Below are 24,666 nucleotides of genomic sequence, written 5' to 3' on the forward strand. Positions count from 1 at the left end.
TGACGTAGCTGCCTGCTCTCAGGGGAGAGGGAGGAGGGGCTAAGTGCACGGGAGCAAGCCTGTGTCTGTAGCTGTTCCTGTGTCTACACCACACATGTGACCTAGCTTCCTGCTCTCAGATAAAGGAGGGGGGAAATGAGTGCGGTTTTCCTATATAAAACAGTCTAAATCCTAGTGGGCTAAAGGACCTGGTCCTTCTGCTCACTAGGATTTAGCTTTCTTATATAGAGCAGGCTAAAAGCTAGTGGGCAGAAGGACCTGGTCCCTTAGCCCACTAGGATTTAGCCGACTGTATATAGAACAAGCTAAATCCAAGTGTTATAGGACCTTTGATGACATCACAGGTCCCATAGGATCACGCTATGTGGTGGGCGGCGCTACACGCTAATTTGGGGGCAGAGCTAAACTGGAGGTAGTCAGACAGTATGGTTTTGCATATGAAACCCCGCCCACCATAGTGAAAACCAGGAAGAAAGAAGTCTTTGCAGCAGCAAAGACTGGTGAACAAGGGACTTGGGAATACCCCTTTTTTATTAAATATTAAAGTAATATTTATTGCAGGTTATGGAGGGCATAGAGTGAGGTGGTGAGAAGCTACAGAGAGCTTATGTATGAGAAAACACTTATCCACAACAAAGGACAGACAAGATAGTGAAAAATACATCATTTCCATTGATATGGGAGCACAGCTAGGCTACAGAGTATTTTATTACTCAGGTAGCAAAATGAGGAGGGGAAAGTGGAAACAATTTGCCAAAGCCTTATTTTATGTCAGGTCAGCCTGAACTGCCATGAGAACTTTCTGGGACGCACATCTGCTTCTTATTAGCTGTGCTTTTGCATTTTCAAAAGTAATGCTCTCTAAATCACTTGATAAATTCTTTGAAGGGTGCAGTTTTCAAAATGAGGTCACTTCCCAAGGGATCTCTCTTTACTTCCAGCTTTAGGGTATCTGCAAACATCATGGATACATGGCATCCAAACCCCAAAAATCTTGCCTGTAAAAGTCAAATAGTGCTCCTTTCCTTCTGCATCCTACCGTGTGCATAAGCAGAAGTTTACACCCACAATACAACATACCCTGGATACCTCACTTATGTGGATAAAACTGCTGTTTGGACACAAATGGGAAGCAGTGCTATTTGATTTTTGGAGCAGTGCCAATAAAGTGGAATCTCTTGATAGGTGACCACATTTTGTAAGCTACACCCCTCAAGGAAGTTATCCAGAGGTGTAACAAGTATTTTTACTTCCTAAGCACGGTGTTAATTTTCCAGCTGATGGTTGAAAGTCGAAACGGCAAAATTTCACATCTGTATTTGTTTAATTCCCCTGAAATGCTTAAAGATTTAACAAACTTTCTAAAATGTAGTTTTGAATTATTTAACGAGTTAAGTTTTGAAAATGTGATGATTTATGAAGGGGGGGTTGTAATATATACCTTAATATATACCTTAAAATTCCCATTCAGCACTGCAGTGGTCTTTAACCCCTTAAGGACACAGCTCAAAAGTATATTAAGGACCAGGCCTATTTTTTCAAAATACACAAGTGATTTTGAGATTGTTTTCTCGTAACACATTTACTTATTAAAAAAATAGGAAATTTGATGGAAATTTGGAGAAAATTGAGATTTTCAAAATGTGAAATTCTCTGCTTTTCAGGCAGATAACCATATCACCCAAATACATGAATAAATATTATCTACCATATCTCTGCTTTATATTGGCATCATCTTTTGATTGTATTTTAATTTATTTTGGATGTTACAAGGCTTACAAGTGGAACAGAGATTTTCCAGATTTACAAGAAAATACTCCAAACTCATTTTTTAGGGACCGCTTCAGTTCTGAAAGGAATTATAAAAGCCTATATAATAGAAACACCCCCAAATCACCCCATTTTCAAAACTGCACCCCTCAAATTATTCAAAACAGCATTTGGGATGTTTGTTAACCCTTTAAGCTTTTCATAAGAATAAAAAATAATATGGAGGTGAAATTTAGACATTTCATTTTTTTTCACGAATATACATTTCATGAATATACATTCATTTAGACCTAAAATTATCACATTCACAAAGGGTTAAACTAGAAAATGCATCTGACAGTTTATCACGCAATTTGTCCCGTGCACAGAAATACCCCACATGTGGGTGTAAACTGATTTTTGGGCACATGGCAGTGCATGGAAGGGAAGGGAAGTTTTAATGCGTCATGTTCATTTGCAGAGCTCCTAGGGTACCAAAACAATTTGAAACCCCCTAAAAGTGACCCCATTTTAGAAACTACACCCCTCACAGAAATCAACAAGGGGTGTAGTGAGCATTTTGACTCTACAGCAGTTTCACAGATTTCACGAACATTGGAATGTGTCAATGAAAAATTACTAAAATGTCCCTTTATCCCCAAAGTTTTCAGTTTCACGAGGGTTTAAAGGAGAAAAAGCCCCACACAGGTTGTTACACAATTTCTCCTGAACACAGAAATACCCCATATGTGGTCGTAATATGCTGTATGGGAACATGGCGGGAAATGTTTGTCATAAGCCTGTAAGAAAAGTGGAATTCCCAAAGAGTTACCCATTTTGAAAGCTGCACCCCTGAAAGAATTTACCAATGGGTGTAGTGAGTATTAGTATTGCAGGCGGGAATGCACAGCGGATGGTGAAAAGTGAATATGTACGCGGTGCGGAGTACATTGCAAACACCAAATTCCCTACTATGTCCCAGTAACTCCTATGATTGGGGGAGTCACTCTGCGGGTCACTTTGGGGGTCACCGCTGTCTTGCCTTGTAAGCTGTAAATCTGGGGTGTCCCCTGATATACACTCACACAGCTTATATATTTCCTTCCTGCCACAGCCAGTTGTGTTCTAATGATTGGTGATTTGGTGATTTTTTTGTCTTCACATTGCTAGATGCTATATTTTTCTTAATTTTCTGGTGATGTGGCCATATAAGGGCTTGTTGTTTGCAGCATGAGATGTATTTTGTAATGACACCATTATTGGGTGCCTACAATTTATAGAATAAATTTTATTAACTCTTTCTTGGTGGATAAAAAAAAAAAACAGCAATTCTGGCATTGCATTTTACCTTTTAAATTTTTCGCCATGCAGTGTACAGCATAAGTAACGTGACTTTTATTCTGCGGGTCGGTACGGTTACGGCGATACTTCATTTATATTATATTTTTATGTGTTAGTAATTCTGCAGAACAAAACACATTTGGGGACATAAATCAATGATTTTTGCATCGCCATCTTCTGAGCTGTGTAATGATTTTATTTTTCGGTTTACAGAGTTGGTTGAGAGGGCTTATTTTTTGCGGTACATTCTGTGCTTTCCATTGGTGCTGTTTTGGGGGATGTATGGCTTTTTGATCACTTTTTGTAAGGCAAAATGTGCAAAAAACTTTTTTTGGTGTTTTTTTCAGCTTTTTTTCTCTGACGTTCACTGAGCAGGTTAAATATTGTTTCACTTTTATTGTACACGTGGTTACGGACACAGCAATACCAAACATGTATTGTTTTAATTAATATTTTCAGGCTTTTTATGTAATTCATTTTGTATAGAAAAAGGGAGTTTGTGGGGTTTTATAAATGTTTGTTTTGTTTGTTTTACACACTTTATTATTATTATTATTTTTTTTTTTTTTAAAAAAAAAACCTTTTTTACATTTTTTTAATTGTGCTGTAAGCACACTAGAACCAGTGATCAGAGAGGATCGCTGGTTCTATACTAACTATAGACTTGCAATACACGTGTATTGCAGTCTATAGAGGAAGCTTCCTCTCGTCCCGGCAGCCAAGGGGTTAGCCCTCCCCCCATCGGAGCTCGCTGTCCCTGCTGCTACAGGGGGAGCCTGGCTGTCAGATACAGCCAGACTCCCATGGTGATCACACGGGCTCTGCTTCTGAGCCCGTGAGATCTCCATCACATACATGCACGTGGGAATGCAGGAACTAACCACATTCCCTGACGTGCATGTACGTGATTTAGCGTTAAGGGGTTAAAAATGAGTTTGAGAAGTTCATCTTGTACATTTGGAAAATTGCTGATAGACTGTTAAGCCTTCTAAATTTCAAAATAAATTAAGGGATGTTTAAAAGATGATGGCAACATAAAGCAGAAAAATGCTAAATAATGTTTATTAACTCATTTAGTTGGTATGACTGTCTGTCTGAAAAACAAAGCATCTCATCAGCTGTAGGGATGCAGGAGCCACTTTTTCTGTCTAACCTCTAAGATACCGTGGACACTTAAAAGCTGGCATCTAAGGGATTAAAGGGGCTCTAACATTGGGGAAAGTCATTTTTAACTAAGCAAATACTTTAAAAAGGCTATTCCACACATACCTTTTGTTTGTAAATCACCTCAGTAGTTTATGAATGATCTTGTTTTTATTTACATGCTAATTAGCCTCCAGCGAGTGTTGCAGAAATGAGAATTGTAGGCAGTACTACTCATGTAACAGGTCAAATGACCTGCGTGGGGATAGACAAAAAAATGCACAATATGGGTGGTGCTCTAAGGAGAAAAATAGCAGTAGTAACATAGGCACACTCGAGGTTGAGCGACAGCTGTTTCGTGCTCTATCGCACTTGTGCGATAGAGCACGAAACAGCTGTCGCTCAACCTCGAGTGTGCCTCCTCCCATACCTATGTTATTTTAACCTGGACTGTTAAGAATAAAGATTGCATTTTACGCATCTGGGTGATTGCCAAGTATTTTTCTATTTACCTATGTTAGTTCTCAGCGAGTACTGTCCACTATACTGCTGCAGCTGCTGATGACTCATCTTCCTGCTCCCACACACAGCAGAAAGAGAAGTGAGAACTCAGAGCTCGCTGAGAACTTCTTGTGCTTGCTGGAGGTTAATTAGCATGTGAATAAAAATGGGCTCATTCAAAAACTACTAAGGCAATTTACATACAAAAGGTATGTGTGGAAAAGCTTTTCTAAAGGCTATACAAGTATGTGCTTAGCCAAAAATGACTTTTCCCAATCGTAGAGCCCCTTTAAGCAGTCCAAATTAGAGCTAACCATTGCAGTGGAATGTTAGCTCCTGAGTTTGTGCCCTCACAGTGCGGCAAATGTATATCAAGTTATGAAAACCCTGTGCTGACAGTGCTGTAGCTATATAGTGGATATACAGTATATGTTGCAAAGTGATTAAAAATACAGGGTTCAGTAATGATTTTGCAATAATCCAATTTTATGACACACATACACATATAAAGAGTTTGCTTAGATTGAGAAAACATTTTTATATACCCTAGGGAACATCAAGCAAGGTAGTATAAGTTGTTTATATATAAGTTGTGAAAAGGCGACAGGCAAAGTGCTGGAGTCCCGCTATCAGTCCCAGATTAAATAAACCACTTTGCTGCAAGACTTATGTCTATGACTGGTTGGGTCCGCACCACTGCTTCTACTGAGCTACCTTCCCCACATATGGTGCTGAGGATGCGAGTGAACCCAAATTACACGGTCTTAAAGAGACATACACCTTTTTTTTTTTTTTTTTTTTCTTACCCTCTCCTATATCCTGGTTGAAAGGTGCAGGAGAGATTAAAAAGGAGACTGTCATCATGGAGGACTTTGTAAAACAGTTTGTTCAAGTCATCCTACAGCAACAGCAAGCACACAGCAGCAAAAAGCCCTGATGGAAGCCAAGAGACAACAGCAGCAAGCACAGGAGCAGGAAGTGAACTTGCGGCTTAGGAGATGCTAACGCAGCTCAGTAAGACTTTGGTCGACCAAAAGATGGCAGGAGAGTGTACTGGTGCAAGAGAGACCCAGAGGGTACAGACTGCTGCTTAAGCTGCTGTACAGAGTGCCCTACAAAAGATGATATCCACAGACGACATGGAGGCATATCTTCAGGTTTTTGAGCAAATTGCAGAGTGAGAGAAACTGCTTAAGAATCAGTGGGCTAATGTAGTGGCACATTTTCTCACTGGGGAACCTCAGAAGGCCTACTATGATCTGTGTGAACAGAAGGCTAAGGACTACTCCAAAATGAGAGGTGAGATCCTGTCACGTCTCAGTGTGAATATGCATGTACAGTACGTGCTGGGAGAGTGCTCCACTGGACTTTCTGTGAGAGTCTCCCACCCCCATCCCAGATGCATGATCTGATATATCTGGTAAAGAAGTGGCTTCAGCCTGAGGGGGCCACTCTGAGTTAATCGAGATGTGGGGACATACCAGGTATTTCTCCACCCTCAACTTAACCAAAGGGTACTGGCAGGTGCTGCTCACTAAAGAGACCAGAGAAAAAGACGGCATTTGTCACCCCAGAGGGGTGCCATTTGTGTTACATGGGGCTACAGCAATCTTCCACAGGTTGATGGACAGAGTCCTTAAGCCCCATCGAAGGTATGCTTCAGCTTACCTACATGACTTTGTCATCTTTAATTCACACTGGGAAAGTCACTTACCAAACGTTCAGGCCGTATTGAAATTCCCTCCAAGCAGTCATTATAACAGCCAACCCGAAAAAAATTGTGCTTTGGTTCTGGAAGAGGCCAGATACCTTGGGTATGTAATTGGAGGAGGGGTGATAAAACACCTAGTTAGCAAAGTAGAGAGCTTTTTTGGGAATCATTGGCTATTATCGCAGGTTCATTGCAAATTTTGCTACTATTGCAGCCCTGCTGACAGACCTAGCTAAGGGGACTAATTCTGTCATGGTCAAATGGAGTGAAGAGACTGAGGGGGTCATTCCAAGAGTTGAAGTCGATCCTCTGTAAACAGCTGGTTTTGGTCACACCTAACTTTACCAAAGACTTTGTTCTGAAAAGACTCCAGAGTATAATAATTGTTCATGAGTGTCCACAATGGGTCATAATACTGTTTATGCAGGGGCCATTATGGGGCATCATACTGTGTGTACAGGGGCCATTATGGGGCATAATACTGTGTGCAAAGTAAAGTTACAATAAAAAGAATATTATAGGCAGAGATATTAAACAAAACAAAGAGACATGGCTACAAAAACCTTTGATAGGGCCATCTAGACAATTTTAATGTATAAGAAATATTTCTTCCTATTTTCTGTTGTCTAAACCTGTAAAATATAGTAATTTCTTCAATTAGCAGTATAATATTCACTTGTACAAACGTTCATCCTTACTATTCAATTTTTTTCATTCTGGTTTATCTAGACCGGTAGCTGCATTGTTTTCATTTTGTGATGCTTTTTCTTTTTCTTTTGTTCTTTTAGGTCAAAGTTAAAAATGGAAGACATCAAAGAAGTCAACAAAGCTCTTAAGGTATAGTCATTTCTGAAATCACATAAAACCTTTTTTTATCTTTACTGTCCAAGCCATATACGGTAAATGGTGTATATCACTTCAAACCATCGCTTTTCTTCCATTTCTGATGCAGTGTATGGCCACAAGATCACTTCAGGAGAGATGCAGCTATATATAGGCATTATTGCAATGTTCACGGACCCCAGTCTATTTTAAAAAAAAATGCTGTGGGCGGGCATTTGGTCAGAGGAATCAGTGATTCCTATATTTATCAGCAGCCCTCATGCTGTTCAGCACATGGAAGTTAGTCACAAGTTATGGAAAAACAAATATTATCAGGCTGAGTTTTATTTACATTATGTTATCATAGCAGCCAAATATTCCTGTTTTTCAAGAGCAATTGCATGTTTACTAATGTTTTGAAGTTCTATTTTGAAATGAGTATAATATTTTTTACAATGAATTTTTACCTCTAGTATTAATAAATTATTCTAGATTGTTTCCATGAAACACTGCAGACCCTGTAATCACAAAAGAAACAGCTGATGTGTTTTCTCGACAAGTCTAATGCCAAACAGGTGCCGTTCGCACTTGCTTCATTCTGATGTATTGCAATGAGTGCATTTACAAAAGGGTTTTTTTTTTTTTTTTTGTTGTGTTTTTCTTTTTAATGCAATTTTAGCAATTGATGAAAATCTGTGGCGGCTCTGCCGTAATTCTGGAAATATTTCAAGAGAAACTGTGAGAACTGTGAAAAATGTCTCCTGTCAGTATATTGATCAGTCTCCATAGTAAGGCTTAGTGCATTGTAGCTTTTACACTTTAGGATAAAGATAGACTGGCTGCCACTCATGGCCAAAATCCTGCTAATATGCCCGCATGATTTTGACGGTAATGCATCAGTATTACATACAAAATTGTGTGGTTATTGACCAAGAACCAATTGCTTTGGCCCATAATACTATTATTTTCATGACAATAAGTGTACACTAGAGATGAGCGAACACTGTTTGGATCAGCTGATCCGAACAGCACGCTCCATAGAAATGAATGCAAGCAACTGGCACGCAGACTTTGCCGGTGGCCGGCCGCTTAACCCCTCGCGTGCCGGCCGCTTCCATTCATTTCTATGGGAGAGTGCTGTGAGCGTGCTGTTCGGAACGGCTGTTCCAAACAGTGTTCGCTCATCTCTAGTGTACACATCTATAACTGAGCAGACTATACTTTTTTTGGACTATATTAAAGTTATTTATTTTTCATTAAATAATAATTATTAACTTTCTTTTGTAACGTACATTGTAAGCCGATGGCTGGTCATATCATGGAGGGGATGTACATGTCACCCAGACTACTCATGTGGGTGAGATGAAAAACTCCAGAAAGAATGGTTCTCAGCAGATAACTCAGTCTGCTGGGTGTTATTTCAAAGTTCTGTTTATTGGGCTGTTTTTTTTTTAGGAATGGCAGGTAGGTTGGCAGTGGGACCTGTCATTCCACCCCCCTCCAGTCCACACTTTGTGGTTGTTCTTGCAGCAACTCAGCTGTTTAGAGTCTCATCATCAAGGGAGTTTAAGAAGTTGCTCCAGCAGCAACACTTTGGGCAGAGTTTGGCTGGAAAGCCAAAGAAAGAGGTCATATTTTTTGGAGCTGTGTCCTGAATGATTCTACTGGCTTTTGATTTCTGTTATTCTAGGTGAGGTAACCTATACTATGTTTAGTTAGAGCCTAGCCGGGCAGGCATTTATTTTTGTATTGTTTCCTTTTGTTGCTGCACTACCTTTTTGAGTGAAAATAAACTCTACCTTTGTTTTGGACTAAAGAAGCATAGACTTTTCTGTCTATGCCACCCTACCTAGCAACCCCAGACCCTGACAATATATAACATATTGTAATAACGTATTCTCTAAACATCCAGTCCCCACCCTCCCTGAGAGCTGCAGTCAAAGATGGACAGTGCCAAATCTCAGAATCATGCCCCCTTTCCTCCTTCTGCTTGACACCACCCACTTGACATTAAGAAGTATAGTTAGCATATCAGACACAAAAATTCAATAATAAATAATAGTGAACACCAGCAGCTAATACTTGCAGATATTGTTGTTCACAGAGATATGATCAGGACCTGATAGATTTAGGTCCTGAGTATGTAATAGCCATAACAGGGAAAGTTTGTTGCAGTAACAAACTTTCCTTGATTCTAGCTGCCGCCTGTGGGTGGCATCAGAAGCTGGTGTTAGCTGTAACTGACAGCAAAAATCTGCTCCTTAACCCCTGAAACATGACCACGGCATCCAAGTGGTTTAGCCATGCCAAATGTCCTTCTCGGCACCTCCTTTGGCAATATCATGGGTGCCCATATGCATCTTCTGCAGCCTGGGGTCTGGCCAGTGACCACAGGCTACGGACCACAGGCTACGTGATCCTGCCAAGAAGTGAGGAAGTCAGCCTATAGATTGCAGTACATGTGTATTATAGAGCTGATCCAGCGATCAGACCATCGCTGGTTCAGGTTCCCTAGTGGGACATCACTAAGAAGTAGGAAAAAAAAAAAAAAAAAAAGAAGCGAAATGTGTGCAAAAATAAATAAATTAATAAAGCAAGGAAATAATGATTTTTCACCATCTCCCCTTAAAAAAAATGCTATAAAAAGTGATCAAAAAAGCATATGTACCCCAAAACAGTGCCAACAAAAAGCACAGGTTGTCCCGCAGAAAACAAGCCCTTATATGGCTGCATCGCCAGAAAAAATAAATAAATAAATATAGCTTGTACAATGTGCAAACAAAAACTCCCAAAATCGCCAAATCATTAGAACACAACTGGCTGCGGCAGAAAGAGAATGTATAAGCTGTGTGAGCGTATATCAGAGTACAGTCCAAATTTAGAGCACAAAATGGAAAAGACACCAGAAGTGACTCCCACCCCCTCCCCAATCATAGGAGCTGCTGGATAAATAGTAGGGAATTTGGTGTTCTCAATGTCACTGCACAGCATACATATTCACTTTTCACTATACACTGTACATTCACGTCTGGGATACTAATGCTCCCTACCCCCGATACATTCTTCGAGGGGTGCAGTTTTCAAAATGGGGTCATTCCCTAGGGGATTCCACTTTACTGGTTCTTTAGAGGCTTTGCAAATATGGCATGGTGTCCAGATACGAAACCTCAAAATATAGACTCCAAAAGCCACATAGAGCTCCTTCACTTCTGTGCCCTACTGTGTGGCCAAACTGCAGTTTATGCCCACCTGTATGACACTGTTGTACCCAGGATAACGCATTTAATGTCATATGTGGGTATAAACTGAGATTAGGGCACAGCCAAGCACAGATTTAGACAGTTTGGCCTTTGAACGCCATTACACTTTTGCAGAACCTTGAAATGGCAGTAGAGAGGAATTCCCTGACATTTGGCCCCATTTTGGAACTACGCCCCTGAAGGATTTTATCCAGGGGTACAGGGAGCATTTTTAACCCCCATGTGTTGCATTAATTAATTTTCCTGAAATTAATACACGATGATGGTGAAAATTTATCCAGGAATACATTTCAGTGAGTGATATATTGTGCCTTGCTTGTATCAGAGATGTATCCAAAAGCTGTTTTGCCTGGGATACACTTTAACGGTTTATAGAGTATGTGTCTCCGCTGACTCAAGTTGGGCACATCATATCGGGCACTGAAATGTCATATCTATAGAAAAATTGTACTTTTTACTTTTCATTATCAGCTGCACTTTCATTTCTGGAAATGAAATTAATGCAATGCTCAAAGGTTAAAAATGCTTCCATCATCACTTGATAAATCACTTGAGAGGTGTACTTTTCAAAGTGGGGTTATGTGTCTGTGAGTTGTACTTTACTGCCAATTCAGGGGCTCTGCAAAGGTGGCATAATGTCCAGAAACGAAACTGTGTTCTAAAAGCTCAAAAATGGCGCTCCTTCCCTTCTTTACCCGTCTGTTCCCAAACAGCAGTTTATACCCACATATGGCATTGTTATGCGAGAGCGAAATGTATGTTGGGGCTGCAGGTAGAGTCAGACACATATCCGTACCGGGGTCTACCTTCAAGGCCCCGGGAACTGCGGTTTTCACCGCATATCTTGTACCGCTGTATTATGAGCCACATCAAAAACTTATTGTAGATCCTCCTGATGAACCTATGGAATAGGGAAACGCGTTGAGGAAGCCTTATAGAGGTTAATAGGCATCTCTAACTGCAGTAGTTTACTTAGCAGGGAGACAATCTTATCTAGGGGAAGAGATTTGCATAGTTGCACCCGCTGTATCTGGGAAGGACAGCCTAGATCAGATAAGACTGACCAGATTAGTGATCTTGAAACTCTTCTCTTGTTCTCTCCCCCCAGTCAGAAAAGAAAACAATACATTGTAGTTTAACTAATCAGCTGCATTAGAGATTAGCCTGTAAGCAGTTCCCATTGACTTACAAAGTGAGAGGCAGATGAGTGAAAGAGAACTCTGAAAGACTAAAGTAGCTCAGAGGGGAATTAACCCTGCCTTTACCTAAACTAATTTAGTGGGTCTGTGAGCTTCATTGATTAAGTTGGATAGTAAAACAGTGTGACTATGTGAAACAAAGAGTCACTGTTATTGCCTCTTGGCAGTGTGTGTTTGTTTAAAATATACAGAAAGATTTTAGAGAAAACGTTATTAAAAGTTATGTTTTATTTTTTAAAAAAGTGGGATTCGTAGGTGTATACAAGGCTGCAGGTAGAGGTCACGGTGCTTCGAGGCTGATGTCCATATTTTCTTTGGTAAGTGCAGGTGATTATGGTAGCTATGATAATGGTGTGATATGTTCAACAACATTCTTTGTGCAGTTGTAAGACATCCAAATGGTGGGTCTGTAGCAGCACATCTTTATTCTACTTTTATATGTGTGGGGCTGTGGGGGCCTTCCTTCGTTCGAGGGGCAATGAATTTGCCGCTCACAATGAATTTGTCATGGAGCTTCTGCGTTTTGTTTTGCACAATAATTCCTTCCTGTTCGACCGCCACTTCTTCCACCAGCTCAGGGACGTGGCAATGGGGAGCCCCTGTGCCTCTACCTATGCCAGCATGTTCCTGGGCTGGTGGGAGAGGGAGGTGGTGTTTTCGGACGATATGGAGTGCTGGTCATCGTCTATTTTAATGTGGATTAGATTTATAGATGATGTGCTGATCCTCTGGGAGGGTACTGGGGATCAGTTCACAGAATTTGTTAGGGTCCTCAATATTAATACCCTTGGACTATATTTTAAATCAGAAATCCATCAATCCACAATTACATTTCTGGATTTAAAGATTTACAAGTCCCCATTGGGTAGACTAAGCACTGTAGTCCACAGAAAGGAGACTGTTTATTGAGGTGGAACAGTTGGCACCCACATTGGCTCCGGAGAGGGATACCCAAGGGGCAGTTCCTCCATATATGGAGGAACTGCACCCATTTCTCACAATACCAGCAAGCTGCCAATGAATTGGGTGAGAGATTTCATCAAAGGGGATACCCCGAAAATGTTATCAAAGGGGCATATCAGCATGCGCAGAGCGTACGGCACTATTGACATCAAGGCCAAGAGAGAAAACAGAGGATGTGTGGATAATAGGGACCTATGACAAAGCATATGCAGAGACATGAACTATTCTGTATCGTCATTGGAGTATCTTGAAAACTGATCCTCACATAGGTCCATTGTTGAATGATTTCCCCGCAATTACTTACCGGAGGGGACCAATTTTAAGAGACAAACTTGTGCATAGTCATTTAAAACCGCTGGATCCTACAAACTGGCTGACAAGCCATACGTCTCAATTGACAGGTACCCATCGTTGTGGAAGTTGTAAGGCGTGTAAGCATATTAACCCTAGAAAAACGTTTGTTTGTTCCTCAACTGAAAGACGGTTTGATGCTGTAACACGCAGTATGTGGGTAAAACCATATGCGAGTTTAGACAAAGAATTTTAGATCATGTCAACAATGTACTGCGGCAGGTTGATACACCTGTTGCTAGACACGTATGGGAAAAACATGGTCGAGATGTTTCCTGCATTTCATTTCAGGGCATTGAATTGGTCTATCCATCCCCAAGAGGTGGAGACTTCGATTGTAAGGTCTTGCAAAGAGAGGCTAGATGGACCCACTTGTTAAAAACATACAAGCCCTGGGGTCTGAATGATACTATAAATTATGCTTGTTTCATTTAGATTTATAGTTGGGGATCTTATAGGGGGGCATTTTTGGTATATGTGGTATATAAGCGTGATTATAATGTTATTGGGGTATATTATTTGGATGTGGATGGCATACAAATGTAGTGTCTATTCCCTTAATTACAACTTTGGAACCTGATATATAGGGGTATACGCAGTATGCCAATTTTATTTAGATGAGGCTCAATGCAAATGTTTTAGACCATTGTCTGTATTACAATAACTATTGCCTTGTCTATATGCCAACTATTGCCTCGTCTATATACCACACTAATGAATACCTCTTTGCTATAACTATAGATTCCATCCATGGTTGGACGTTGTGTACATTACATTCTTTATTAATGTGAGATATATACAGAAAGATCCACCACACAAAAATTTGGATATTACCTAGTGTCAGACTAGCAGTTTACAGGTCCTGTAATCTGACACTAGAGTGGGACCATGTATCTCAGAGGTGTGTTTCTGGTGGGACACTTATTGTAGTGCACCTCAGATAGCAAGAAGAAGGGAGGTCCTACTCTCCATATTGATGCATGTCCCTTATGATTACAGGTACAGTGATTAATTGCTGCAGCCATGTTGTTGTTATATTCTCATATTGTATTGTTCAGTATATGTTGATACAGTCACTGATGTTAGGAATGACTGAGAACTTGATGCTAATGTATAACTACTAGATAGTATGTAAGGACACTTATTGTAGTGCACCTCAGATAGCAAGAAGAAGGGAGGTCCTACTCTCCATATTGATGCATGTCCCTTATGATTACAGATAAAGTGAATAAAGAATATAAACCCCCCCAACTACACCAGTGTTAGTTCATTAGGTGTGCAACAAAAATGGCGACGAGGATGGGATGTAGTGACAATTCATAGAAGATACAGAGCAGAATTCACTCAATAAGAGATAGAAAAGAACCAATTGTACAGTGCAGCCATCTCAGTGATATCCTGTGAGTGTCCCCTCAGTGAGATCCTGCCCAGCAGACTGACAATGGATGTGGAGAGCTGTATTAATGACATTAGTGAGTCCTTGCTGCATCTAACATTTGATGAACTGGGTGCTGTTAGCAAATATCTTAAAGTGCCAGGGGAGCAAATCTCCAAAGCCAGAACCTGCAGGCACCTGCTGAATGCCATCAATAAACTGCTTGATGAAGTGGGAGAAACAGAGGATGAAGATGTTACCTGTCTGTTCCTCCAAAAGTGCAAACAGTTCATTACAGATCTGCATTCAGAGGCAGAGGTCGGGGCACAGGCAAAAGAGACTAAGACCCAGACTCAATTGGAAGATTTAAAGGCACAGTACCTTACTTTGCAGAAAGCATTCCAGGAATCTAGCAAACTGTTAGAAAAAGCCCTTGTTTCTGAGACATCAAGTCAAACAAAGCAAGAGGTGTCAGAGAGAGAGACGTACTGCAGGACTTCTCCACAGAACATGTGGCCAGAAATGACAATACGGAAAGACTTTAAAATTAGTGGTCAAATTGGTGAAAGAGGTCAAAAAGACAAACTGTCTTACACAAATCTCATGCACCAGATAGACATGGGACTGCAAAAGGGCTACAGTGAATTAGAAGTGATTGAGGCAGTAGTTAAAGCAATAAGCCCCGGCCTGAGTATAAGAAATATGTTAGAGATGAAAAGTGATCTAACACTGCCACAGCTGAAGACTATCCTAAAAGGACACTACAAGGAGGAGAGCAACTCAGACTTATACCACCGGCTGGTAAATATCTCGCAAGACAGCAAAGAATCTCCTCAAAATTTCCTCTTCAGGGCTATAGAACTAAAGGACAGACTTCTCTTTGCCTCTAGAGAAGTGGGAGCAGAGGAAAAATTTGAAACGGATTTGATTCAAAGGAAATTCCTGAGATCAGTAGGAACAGGACTGCTCAGTGAACACATTAAATTCCAATTGAAACCTTATTTGGATGATCACACTGTCACTGATGACGTATTAATAAAGAAAATGAATGAAGCTGCCAGTTGGGAACAAGAGAGGGAACAGAAATTAAAGAAGTACTCTTCCAGCAAAATCAGCAAACTTGGCGAAATGCAGGCTGGTACCACACAACAAGGATTACTTACAAAAGTAGAGTCATCTACAACTCAAACCGCCCCACCTACGCTAAAATCAAAGAAAGTTCCACCTTCAGGAGATACAGAAGTGACAAACTGGGAGGAGGCTGTGAAAGAACTGAGGAATGAGATGTCAGAATTGAAAAAGTTACTTAAGACTTCTCAAGAACCAAGATTGGTTTCATCCCAAGTAACTTCCAGAAATAAGCAGAATCCAATTTGTGAGGCCTGCAAGACATCAAATCAAGGTCATACATGTCGCCACTGCTACAAATGTGGTAAAGAAGGACATTATGCTAGGGGATGTTGTGCACCCAGATCTGCACAGTTAAAAGACAGGAGGTTGCTGATGAGGGACAATCAGTAACCTGTGCCAAGCCCCAGTCCCAACCAAAGAAAGTACCATCTTCAGGTATGGAAGCCAAAGAAAATCTGCTACATACTTATTTCCAAAATGTATGTGATCGTATCCAACAACTGGAGCTTCAACAGAACAATATACAGCAAGTCACTTCTAGGAAGTGCACGACAACTAACTTACAGATGAGTGAAAGTGTGTCGAGAGGCCAAAGAAAACTCATCAATTTAATAGGAAAAAGGTGTATGGTCCTATGTAAACTAAATGGGGTTCCTCTTCAGGCATTATGGGACACTGGAGCTCAAGCAAGTATCATCAATGAAAGTTGGCGGCAGCAGTACCTTCCTCAAACAGAAGTAAGGGCAGTGGAAGAATTACTAGGCTCTGAACCATTATGCGGGAGAGCGGTAAACAAGACCGAAATTCCTTTCATTGGTTGGATAGAAGTAACCTTCCAGCTGTCCTCTGGTAATGACAACATAGAACTTCTGGTGCCTTTTCTAGTATCCAGTGACAATAATGTAGCTGAAGAGCCAATCATTGGATATAATGTGATTGAGGAAGTCATCCTGAGAAAAATCCCTTCATCATCTTTGGTGAGTACACTGGCTGCATCATTTTCACTGCCGACAAGAAGAGCAGAGATGGTGGTAAAAGCCGTCCAAGTGAGCCAAGCAGAAACATTTGTGAAGGAGGTAAGAACTGGAGTACGTCGTACCATTATTCCTGCAGGTACTATAATGGGTGTCAAGTGTGGTGTCCATGTGGGACCTCATAAGAAGAACCAGGAAAAGCTCTTTGTGCCAAGTAACACTGCACAGTTACCAGAGGGAATATATACAGATGAGACAGTTGTGATTGTACCTTATGACAACTATGCTCGGGTAACCATTCCAGTAATGAACCCCACTAAACATGATATTGTACTGGATCCAAAAACCGTGTTGGGTCACTTGGAAACAGTCAAAGCGGTATACCCAGCTTGCATAAAACCTGTTCAAGTTTCTTCTCTGACTGCAAACATACAAACAGTGGAAAATGTTGACAAAGCAGAGGGTGAAGTGTCTTCAGTTAAAGAGGAATGGGATCCTCCGGTTCCTACGGATCATCTTGATGCAGACGAACAGTGCATAGTAAGGCAGATGTTAAGAGAAGAATGTCATGCCTTCTCCAGAGATGAGTCTGATGTTGGATGTATTCCATCACTCCAATTAAAGATTAATCTAAAAGACACCACCCCCGTTAAAAAGACATATACTTCGGTGCCAAAACCGCTTCATAACGAAGTGAAGGAGTACCTACAAGACCTGATAAATAGAGGATGGATTAGAAAGTCAAAATCATCCTACTCTTCTCCTATAGTATGTGTAAGAAAACGAGATGGTAGCCTGAGACTCTGCTGTGATTATAGAGAACTAAACCAGAAGTCAGTTCCTGACCGTCATCCTATACCGAGAATCCAAGATATGCTGAATAGTTTGTCAGGAAGTTCATGGTTTTCTGTGCTTGATCAAGGGAAAGCCTATCACCAAGGATTTATGGAAGAATCCAGTAGGCCTTTGACAGCCTTTATAACACCTTGGGGATTATATGAATGGATCCGTATTCCTTTTGGGCTCAGCTCAGCTCCAGCGGAATTTCAGAGAAGCATGGAAGAATGCTTGGAAGGACTGAGAGACAGTATCTGTCAACCATATCTTGATGACAACCTGGTTCACAGTAAGTCTTTCACTGAACATGTGGAACATGTACGGACTGTGCTTCAGCGCTACCAACAGCATGGAATCAAGCTAACACCGAAGAAATGTGAGCTGTTCAAAAGACAAGTCCGGTTCCTAGGTAAGAGTGTCTCTGCTGATGGCTATACTATGGATCCAGCAGAAATTGCTCCAGTAATGGCTTTGAAAAACAAACCTCCATCTACAGTGGGAGAGCTTAGAAAAATACTAGGTTTTCTGTCTTACTACCGGACATATATTCAAAATTTCTCCCGGATTGCCGCTCCACTGTATGATCTACTGTCGGTAGGGCCTTGTTCACCATCACCCACACAAAAGAAAGCAAAGAGAGATAGATCCAAACAGAAGGGAAAAAGTCAACTTCCTGCACATCAGCCCATCAATTGGACTGCCCATCATCAAGAAATCCTGGAGAGACTGATTGATTTGTTAGTTAAGCCACCAGTGATGGGATATCCAGACTTCAACATCCCATTCATACTGCACTGTGATGCGTCTCAGGAAGGACTTGGTGCTGTCCTATATCAAAGGCAAAATGGCAAGTTGAGAGTTATTGGTTATGGCTCAAGAACTCTTACTGCAGCAGAGAAAAACTACCATTTGCACTCGGGGAAACTTGAGTTTTTGGCAATGAAATGGGCAATATGTGACCGTTTTAGAGACTACTTGTACTATAGTCCATCATTTGTTGTATATACAGACAACAATCCACTTACCTATGTTCTCACTACAGCGAAATTAAATGCAACTGGCCATAGATGGGTGTCAGAACTTGCAGACTTCAATTTTAGCATTAAATACCGCCCAGGGAAAGCAAATGCAGACGCTGATGGATTGTCAAGAATGCCACTAGATCCTGACCAGTATATGAAGGAATGTTCCCAAGAAATCAGCATGGAAGCTATTGGTAGCACTGTCCAAGCAGTTCAGATACAAGAGGAGGAACATATGCCATGGTGGTGCCCTGTAACTGTAGAAAGTACAGCTGGAGAAGCTGAACAAAGCCTCAGAGCAAGCGTTAACCAGCTCCCAAAAGAAACTATCAGAAAAGCACAAGAAGAAGACAAGATCATTGGGAGACTGCTACACTACAAACATCAAAACAGATTTCCGGCTAAGAAGGAGAGACAAACAGAACCACCAGCTGTAACTGCCTTATTCAGAGAATGGTCTAAGTTATACCTCAATTCAGATGGTATTCTTTATAGGAAGACTAGCCATAACTTACAATTAGTCCTGCCAAAAGTCTACCATAGGACAGTATTCAAAGAACTCCATGAGCAAATGGGACACTTAGGAGTAGAAAGAACTGTCAATCTTGTTAGAGAACGCTTTTTCTGGCCATATATGCAGAAGGATATTGAGCATTATGTCACCAGAGAATGCAAGTGTCTAAAAGACAAACGTCCCAATAAACCAACCAGAGCACCATTGAACAACATTGTCTCCACCTATCCTTTTGAAATGGTATCGATTGATTTTCTGCATCTGGAAAAATGCAAAGGAGGATATGAGTACATCCTTGTTGTAATGGATCATTTTACAAGGTTTGCACAGGCATATGCTACCACAAACAAGTCTGGTAAGACTGCAGCAGACAAGATATTTAATGATTTTGCTCTAAAGTTTGGCTTTCCAACAAAATTACACCATGATCTGGGAAGAGAATTTGAAAATCAGTTATTTGCAAGACTTGGGAAATACTGCAGAATTCAGAATTCTCATACAACTCCATATCACCCAGAGGGTAATGGACAGGTTGAACGTTTTAATCGTACGTTGTTGTCAATGTTGAGAACTCTTACAGAGGAAGAAAAGCAAGACTGGAAGAATTCTTTGTCAAAAGTTGTCCACGCTTACAATTGTACTAGAAGTGAAGCAACAGGGTATTCACCTTTCTACCTATTGTATGGTCGATCACCAAGACTTCCAATTGACATAATGTTTGACACTCCAGTATCAGAGAAATACAAAACTTACGCGGATTATGTTACAGTCTGGAAAAAGAGAATGGCAGAAGCTTATAAAATAGCTTCAGAAACAGCAAAGAAGTCAGCATGTAAAAGCAAGGAATACTATGATCAAAAAAGTCATGGTGCTGAACTTACTCCAGGAAGTCGAGTTCTAGTGAAGAACTTACATGAGAAAGGAGGACCAGGAAAACTTCGCTCCTATTGGGAAGATAAGATTTATGTTGTCGTGAGAAGAAAACACGAAAACAGTCCAGTGTATGAGGTAAAACCAGAGTCAGGTGGCAACAGATCAAGGATTTTGCACCGTAATCTGTTATTATCTTGTGACTATCTTCCAGATGTACAGCAGACTGCTGAATTGTTAGGCCAAGAGAGATCCTCCAAAGCAAAGCGACCAAAACCAACATCACATGTAGGATATGAAACTGATAGTGTTGATGAAGAAGATGAAATGTGTTCATTAAGTTCACCTACAACAGATAACTATACAACACAAGGCAGTAAACTTAATCCTGACGCAGCAGAATTTGAACCACAAAATTCATCAGAGATCTTGGCATCACCTGAAGGTCTACTGTCAGAGTCAGAAAAGTCATCAGAGGAATCTGCAACAACTCCAGAGGAAGAAGTATGGATGGAGAAATCTGAATCAACAGACCCAGAAACAGATGAAGAAACAGAAACTTCAGGACAACAGACTTTGAAAAGATCTTCTGTTGCGAGAGAAAGGCGAAGGCCGGTTACACTTACTTATGATACCATGGGAGAACCAAGTAGGGTACCAAGAAGTTTTCATGCTAAACAGGTAGTGAAAACCATTGGCCAAGAGAAACAACCTGAATGGTACCTACCACCAGCATATTTTCTGGAGAACTGTGAGCAGATATAAAGACTATTTACCTTCAAAGCAATTGCACTGTTACGTTTACAATTAGTTTGTTTATTTGGAAATGTTTCTAGTTGTTTAGCGATAGAAACTGTGAGGTTACATGGTCATGTGGTCGTATTTAATGCAAAAATTAGACCTGACCAATCTCCACCTCATAAAATGAGGTTCAGATATTGTAGTAGCATTGTTATGCATGGTGGTCCAATACTACTTAGAACCAGTGCTAACATTGGCTCTTCTAGGTCTCTTAGCTAGCAACGGACCTAGAAGTAACTTGTGACATTTTATAGGAACATATGTCACAATGAGGCATTGACCTCTATTGGAGATATCACCACCAATTGATTGTTCTCAATTACTAAAGTACCTTAAGACAATCCACATAATTGCGGAAATGCGGAATGTCGAGGACGACATTAATTTAGTGGGGAAGAATGTGAGATATATACAGAAAGATCCACCACACAAAAATTTGGATATTACCTAGTGTCAGACTAGCAGTTTACAGGTCCTGTAATCTGACACTAGAGTGGGACCATGTATCTCAGAGGTGTGTTTCTGGTGGGACACTTATTGTAGTGCACCTCAGATAGCAAGAAGAAGGGAGGTCCTACTCTCCATATTGATGCATGTCCCTTATGATTACAGGTACAGTGATTAATTGCTGCAGCCATGTTGTTGTTATATTCTCATATTGTATTGTTCAGTATATGTTGATACAGTCACTGATGTTAGGAATGACTGAGAACTTGATGCTAATGTATAACTACTAGATAGTATGTAAGGACACTTATTGTAGTGCACCTCAGATAGCAAGAAGAAGGGAGGTCCTACTCTCCATATTGATGCATGTCCCTTATGATTACAGATAAAGTGAATAAAGAATATAAACCCCCCCAACTACACCAGTGTTAGTTCATTAGGTGTGCAACATTAAGCTGCGTATTTCATTAGGCGATTTTGATGAGAACAAAACGTGCGTGTACATCAAAAGAGGATTTCAAATGCCATTCTGCCAGAATAATAAAAAACTTAAAAAAAAGAAAGTATCCTAGATGGATATTAACTAGAGCAAAACATTTACCTGAAAAAAGATCCAGAAATTCCTTATTACAAGAAGGTGGCAAGAGGAACATAAAAGAAAACCCAAATGTAGTGTTCTCTACAGCATATAGTCCACAATATAAAAATATAATTAAAATTATTAACAATAACCTATCCATTCTAAGACGGACCCTGTAACTAAAAAAAAATATTGGATCAAGGAGTCAGGTTTGCAGCCAAAAAAGGAAAGACACTGGGGAATATGTTATCCCCTAGTGTTTTTGTGAACAGTAAAACCTGTTCATCCACTGTGACACCTGCTAAAGTTTTTTTCAAATGTGGAAACAGCAGATGTGCAGTATGCAAATATACAAATAAGGGCCCCTTCACACGGTGTTTACGCACGTGTATTCTGTATGCGCTCGGTGTATTCTGTACATTTTACACATGCAAAAAGGAACAGAATACACGGAGCGTAAACTCCGTGTGAAGGGGCCCTAAGAAGGAATGTATTTCTAGTTATAAGTCTGGAGCAAAAGTCAAAATTAATTCTTTCCTTAATTGCAATTCCCACCATGTAGGATATAACATCAAATGTAAAGATTGCAAACAAGATTACATAGGGTGTACTACAAGACTCTTGAAAGTACACATAGCGGAACACGTTACGGACAGTAACAAAACATCTTCTGAACATATGTCTGGAATTTCCAGACATTTTTCTACTGTACATAAAACCAATATGTCATCTATGGAGTTTTATGCTATAGAAAAAGTAAAAAACCACAACGAGGTGGGAATTGTCAAAAAATGCTTCTCCAGAGAGAGGCATATTGGATATTAAAATTTAACTGCAGGAACCCTATGGGAATGAATGTAAAAACAGATTTGACATATATACATTAAAATATGTATTGTGATAATATCTTGATAGCATATGTGAGCAACCCATCCCCTTATGTGTGATTCATAACTCTTGTAATACAGTGGGGCAAAAAAGTATTTAGTCAGTCACCAATAGTGCAAGTTCCACCACTTAAAAAGATGAGAGGCGTCTGTAATTTACATCATAGGTAGACCTCAACTATGAGAGACATAAGGAGAAAACAAATCCAGAAAATCACATTGTCTGATTTTGTAAGAATTTATTTGCAAATTATGGTGGAAAATAAGTATTTGGTCAGTAACAAAATTTCATCTCAATACTTTGTTATATATCCTTTGTTGGCAATGACAGAGGTCAAACGTTTTCTGTAAGTCTTCACAAGGTTGGCACACACTGTTGTTGGTATGTTGGCCCATTCCTCCATGTAGATCTCCTCTAGAGCAGTGATGTTTTGGGGCTGTCGCTTGGCAACACGGACTTTCAACTCCCTCCAAAGGTTTTCTATAGGGTTGAGATCTGGAGACTGGCTAGGCCACTCCAGGACCTTGAAATGCTTCTTACAAAGCCACTCCTTCGTTACCCTGGCTGTGTGCTTTGGATCATTGTCATGTTGAAAGACCCAGCCACGTTTCAATGCCCTTGCTGATGGAAGGAGGTTTGCACTCAAAATCTCACGATACATGGCCCCATTCATTCTTTCATGTACCCGGATCAGTCGTCCTGGCCCCTTTGCAGAGAAACAGCCCCAAAGCATGATGTTTCCACCCCCATGCTTTACAGTAGGTATGGTGTTTGATGGATGCAACTCAGTATTCTTTTTCCTCCAAACACGAAAAGTTGTGTTTCTACCAAACAGTTCCAGTTTGGTTTCATCAGACCATAGGACATTCTCCCAATACTCTTCTGGATCATCCAAATGCTCTCTAGCAAACTTCAGACGGGCCTGGGCATGTACTGGCTTAAGCAGTGGGACACGTCTGGCACTGCAGGATCTGAGTCCCTGGCGGCGTAGTGTGTTACTGATGGTAGACTTTGTAACATTGGTCCCAGCTCTCTGCAGTTCATTCACTAGGTCCCCCCGCGTGGTTCTGGGATTTTTTTCTCACCGTTCTTGTGATCATTTTGACCCCACGGGGTGAGATTTTGCGTGGAGCCCCAGATCGAGGGAGATTATCAGTGGTCTTGTATGTCTTCCATTTTCTAATTATTGCTCCCACAGTTGATTTCTTCAATCCAAGCTGGTTGCCTATTACAGATTCAGTCTTCCCAGTCTGGTGCAGGGCTACAATTTTGTTTCTGGTGTCCTTTGACAGCTCTTTGGTCTTCACCATAGTGGAGTTTGGAGTCTGACTGTTTGAGGGTGTGCACAGTGTCTTTTTATACTGATAACAAGTTTAAACAGGTGCCATTACTACAGGTAATGAGTGGAGGAAAGAGGAGACTCTTAAAGAAGAAGTTACAGGTCTGTGAGAGCCAGAAATCTTGATTGTTTGTCGGTGACCAAATACTTATTTTCCACCATAATTTGCAAATAAATTCTTACAAAATCAGACAATGTGATTTTCTGGATTTGTTTTCTCATTTTGTCTCTCATAGTTGAGGTCTACCTATGATGTAAATTACAGATGCCTCTCATCTTTTTAAGTGGTGGAACTTGCACTATTGGTGACTGACTAAATACTTTTTTGCCCCACTGTATATAGCAATGTTCTAATAGTTAATAGAGGAGAAGAACGCATTATAAGTTCTAGATATACGTGAATATATAAATAACAAAGAAAAATGTTGTTGCGATGTGATTGGATACTTACCTGTGCATGTGCCGTAGGGATCGACGGTGACGTCGGTCCTTGCTAGCTGAGAGGATGTGTGTAAGCTCTGGCCCCCTATTGGACATACTAATGAGAGGGGTGGCCTAGGAAATCCCTTTATTAGGCAGAGGTTCAGCGCTCTCACTCGCGGCCGAATACTAGTGCCGAGAGAGGAGCAGGGACAAATTTATATGGCTATTCCAGATACTGACAATAATTCAGACACCTCTGATGAATAGTTATAGGATATAACTTAGAAATGCGTTAGATGTGTTGTTAGGTCTAAAAACACAATGTTAGGGATGTTTATTAGAAAGTGGCATTGGATCCTGTGTTAGACCTTGGGTGACTGTTGTTAGTAGACAGAGTGCTTCTAGGCATATTAAAAGCATATTAA

General features: G+C 40.6%; 1 protein-coding gene across 1 annotated transcript in view; it reads left to right on the forward strand.

Moving 5' to 3' along the window:
- LOC142203811 (RUN and FYVE domain-containing protein 1-like) overlaps positions 1-24,666 on the forward strand; it is a 172,743-nt gene that overhangs the window by 119,896 nt on the left and 28,181 nt on the right. Inside the window, exon 16 of the mRNA XM_075274873.1 lies at positions 7,234-7,282. Within this exon, the coding sequence (XP_075130974.1) occupies positions 7,234-7,282 (49 nt within the window). The remainder of the gene's footprint in view (positions 1-7,233; positions 7,283-24,666) is intronic.

Source organism: Leptodactylus fuscus, chromosome 5 (genome assembly GCF_031893055.1).
Source record: "Leptodactylus fuscus isolate aLepFus1 chromosome 5, aLepFus1.hap2, whole genome shotgun sequence".
Taxonomy (NCBI): domain Eukaryota; kingdom Metazoa; phylum Chordata; class Amphibia; order Anura; family Leptodactylidae; genus Leptodactylus; species Leptodactylus fuscus.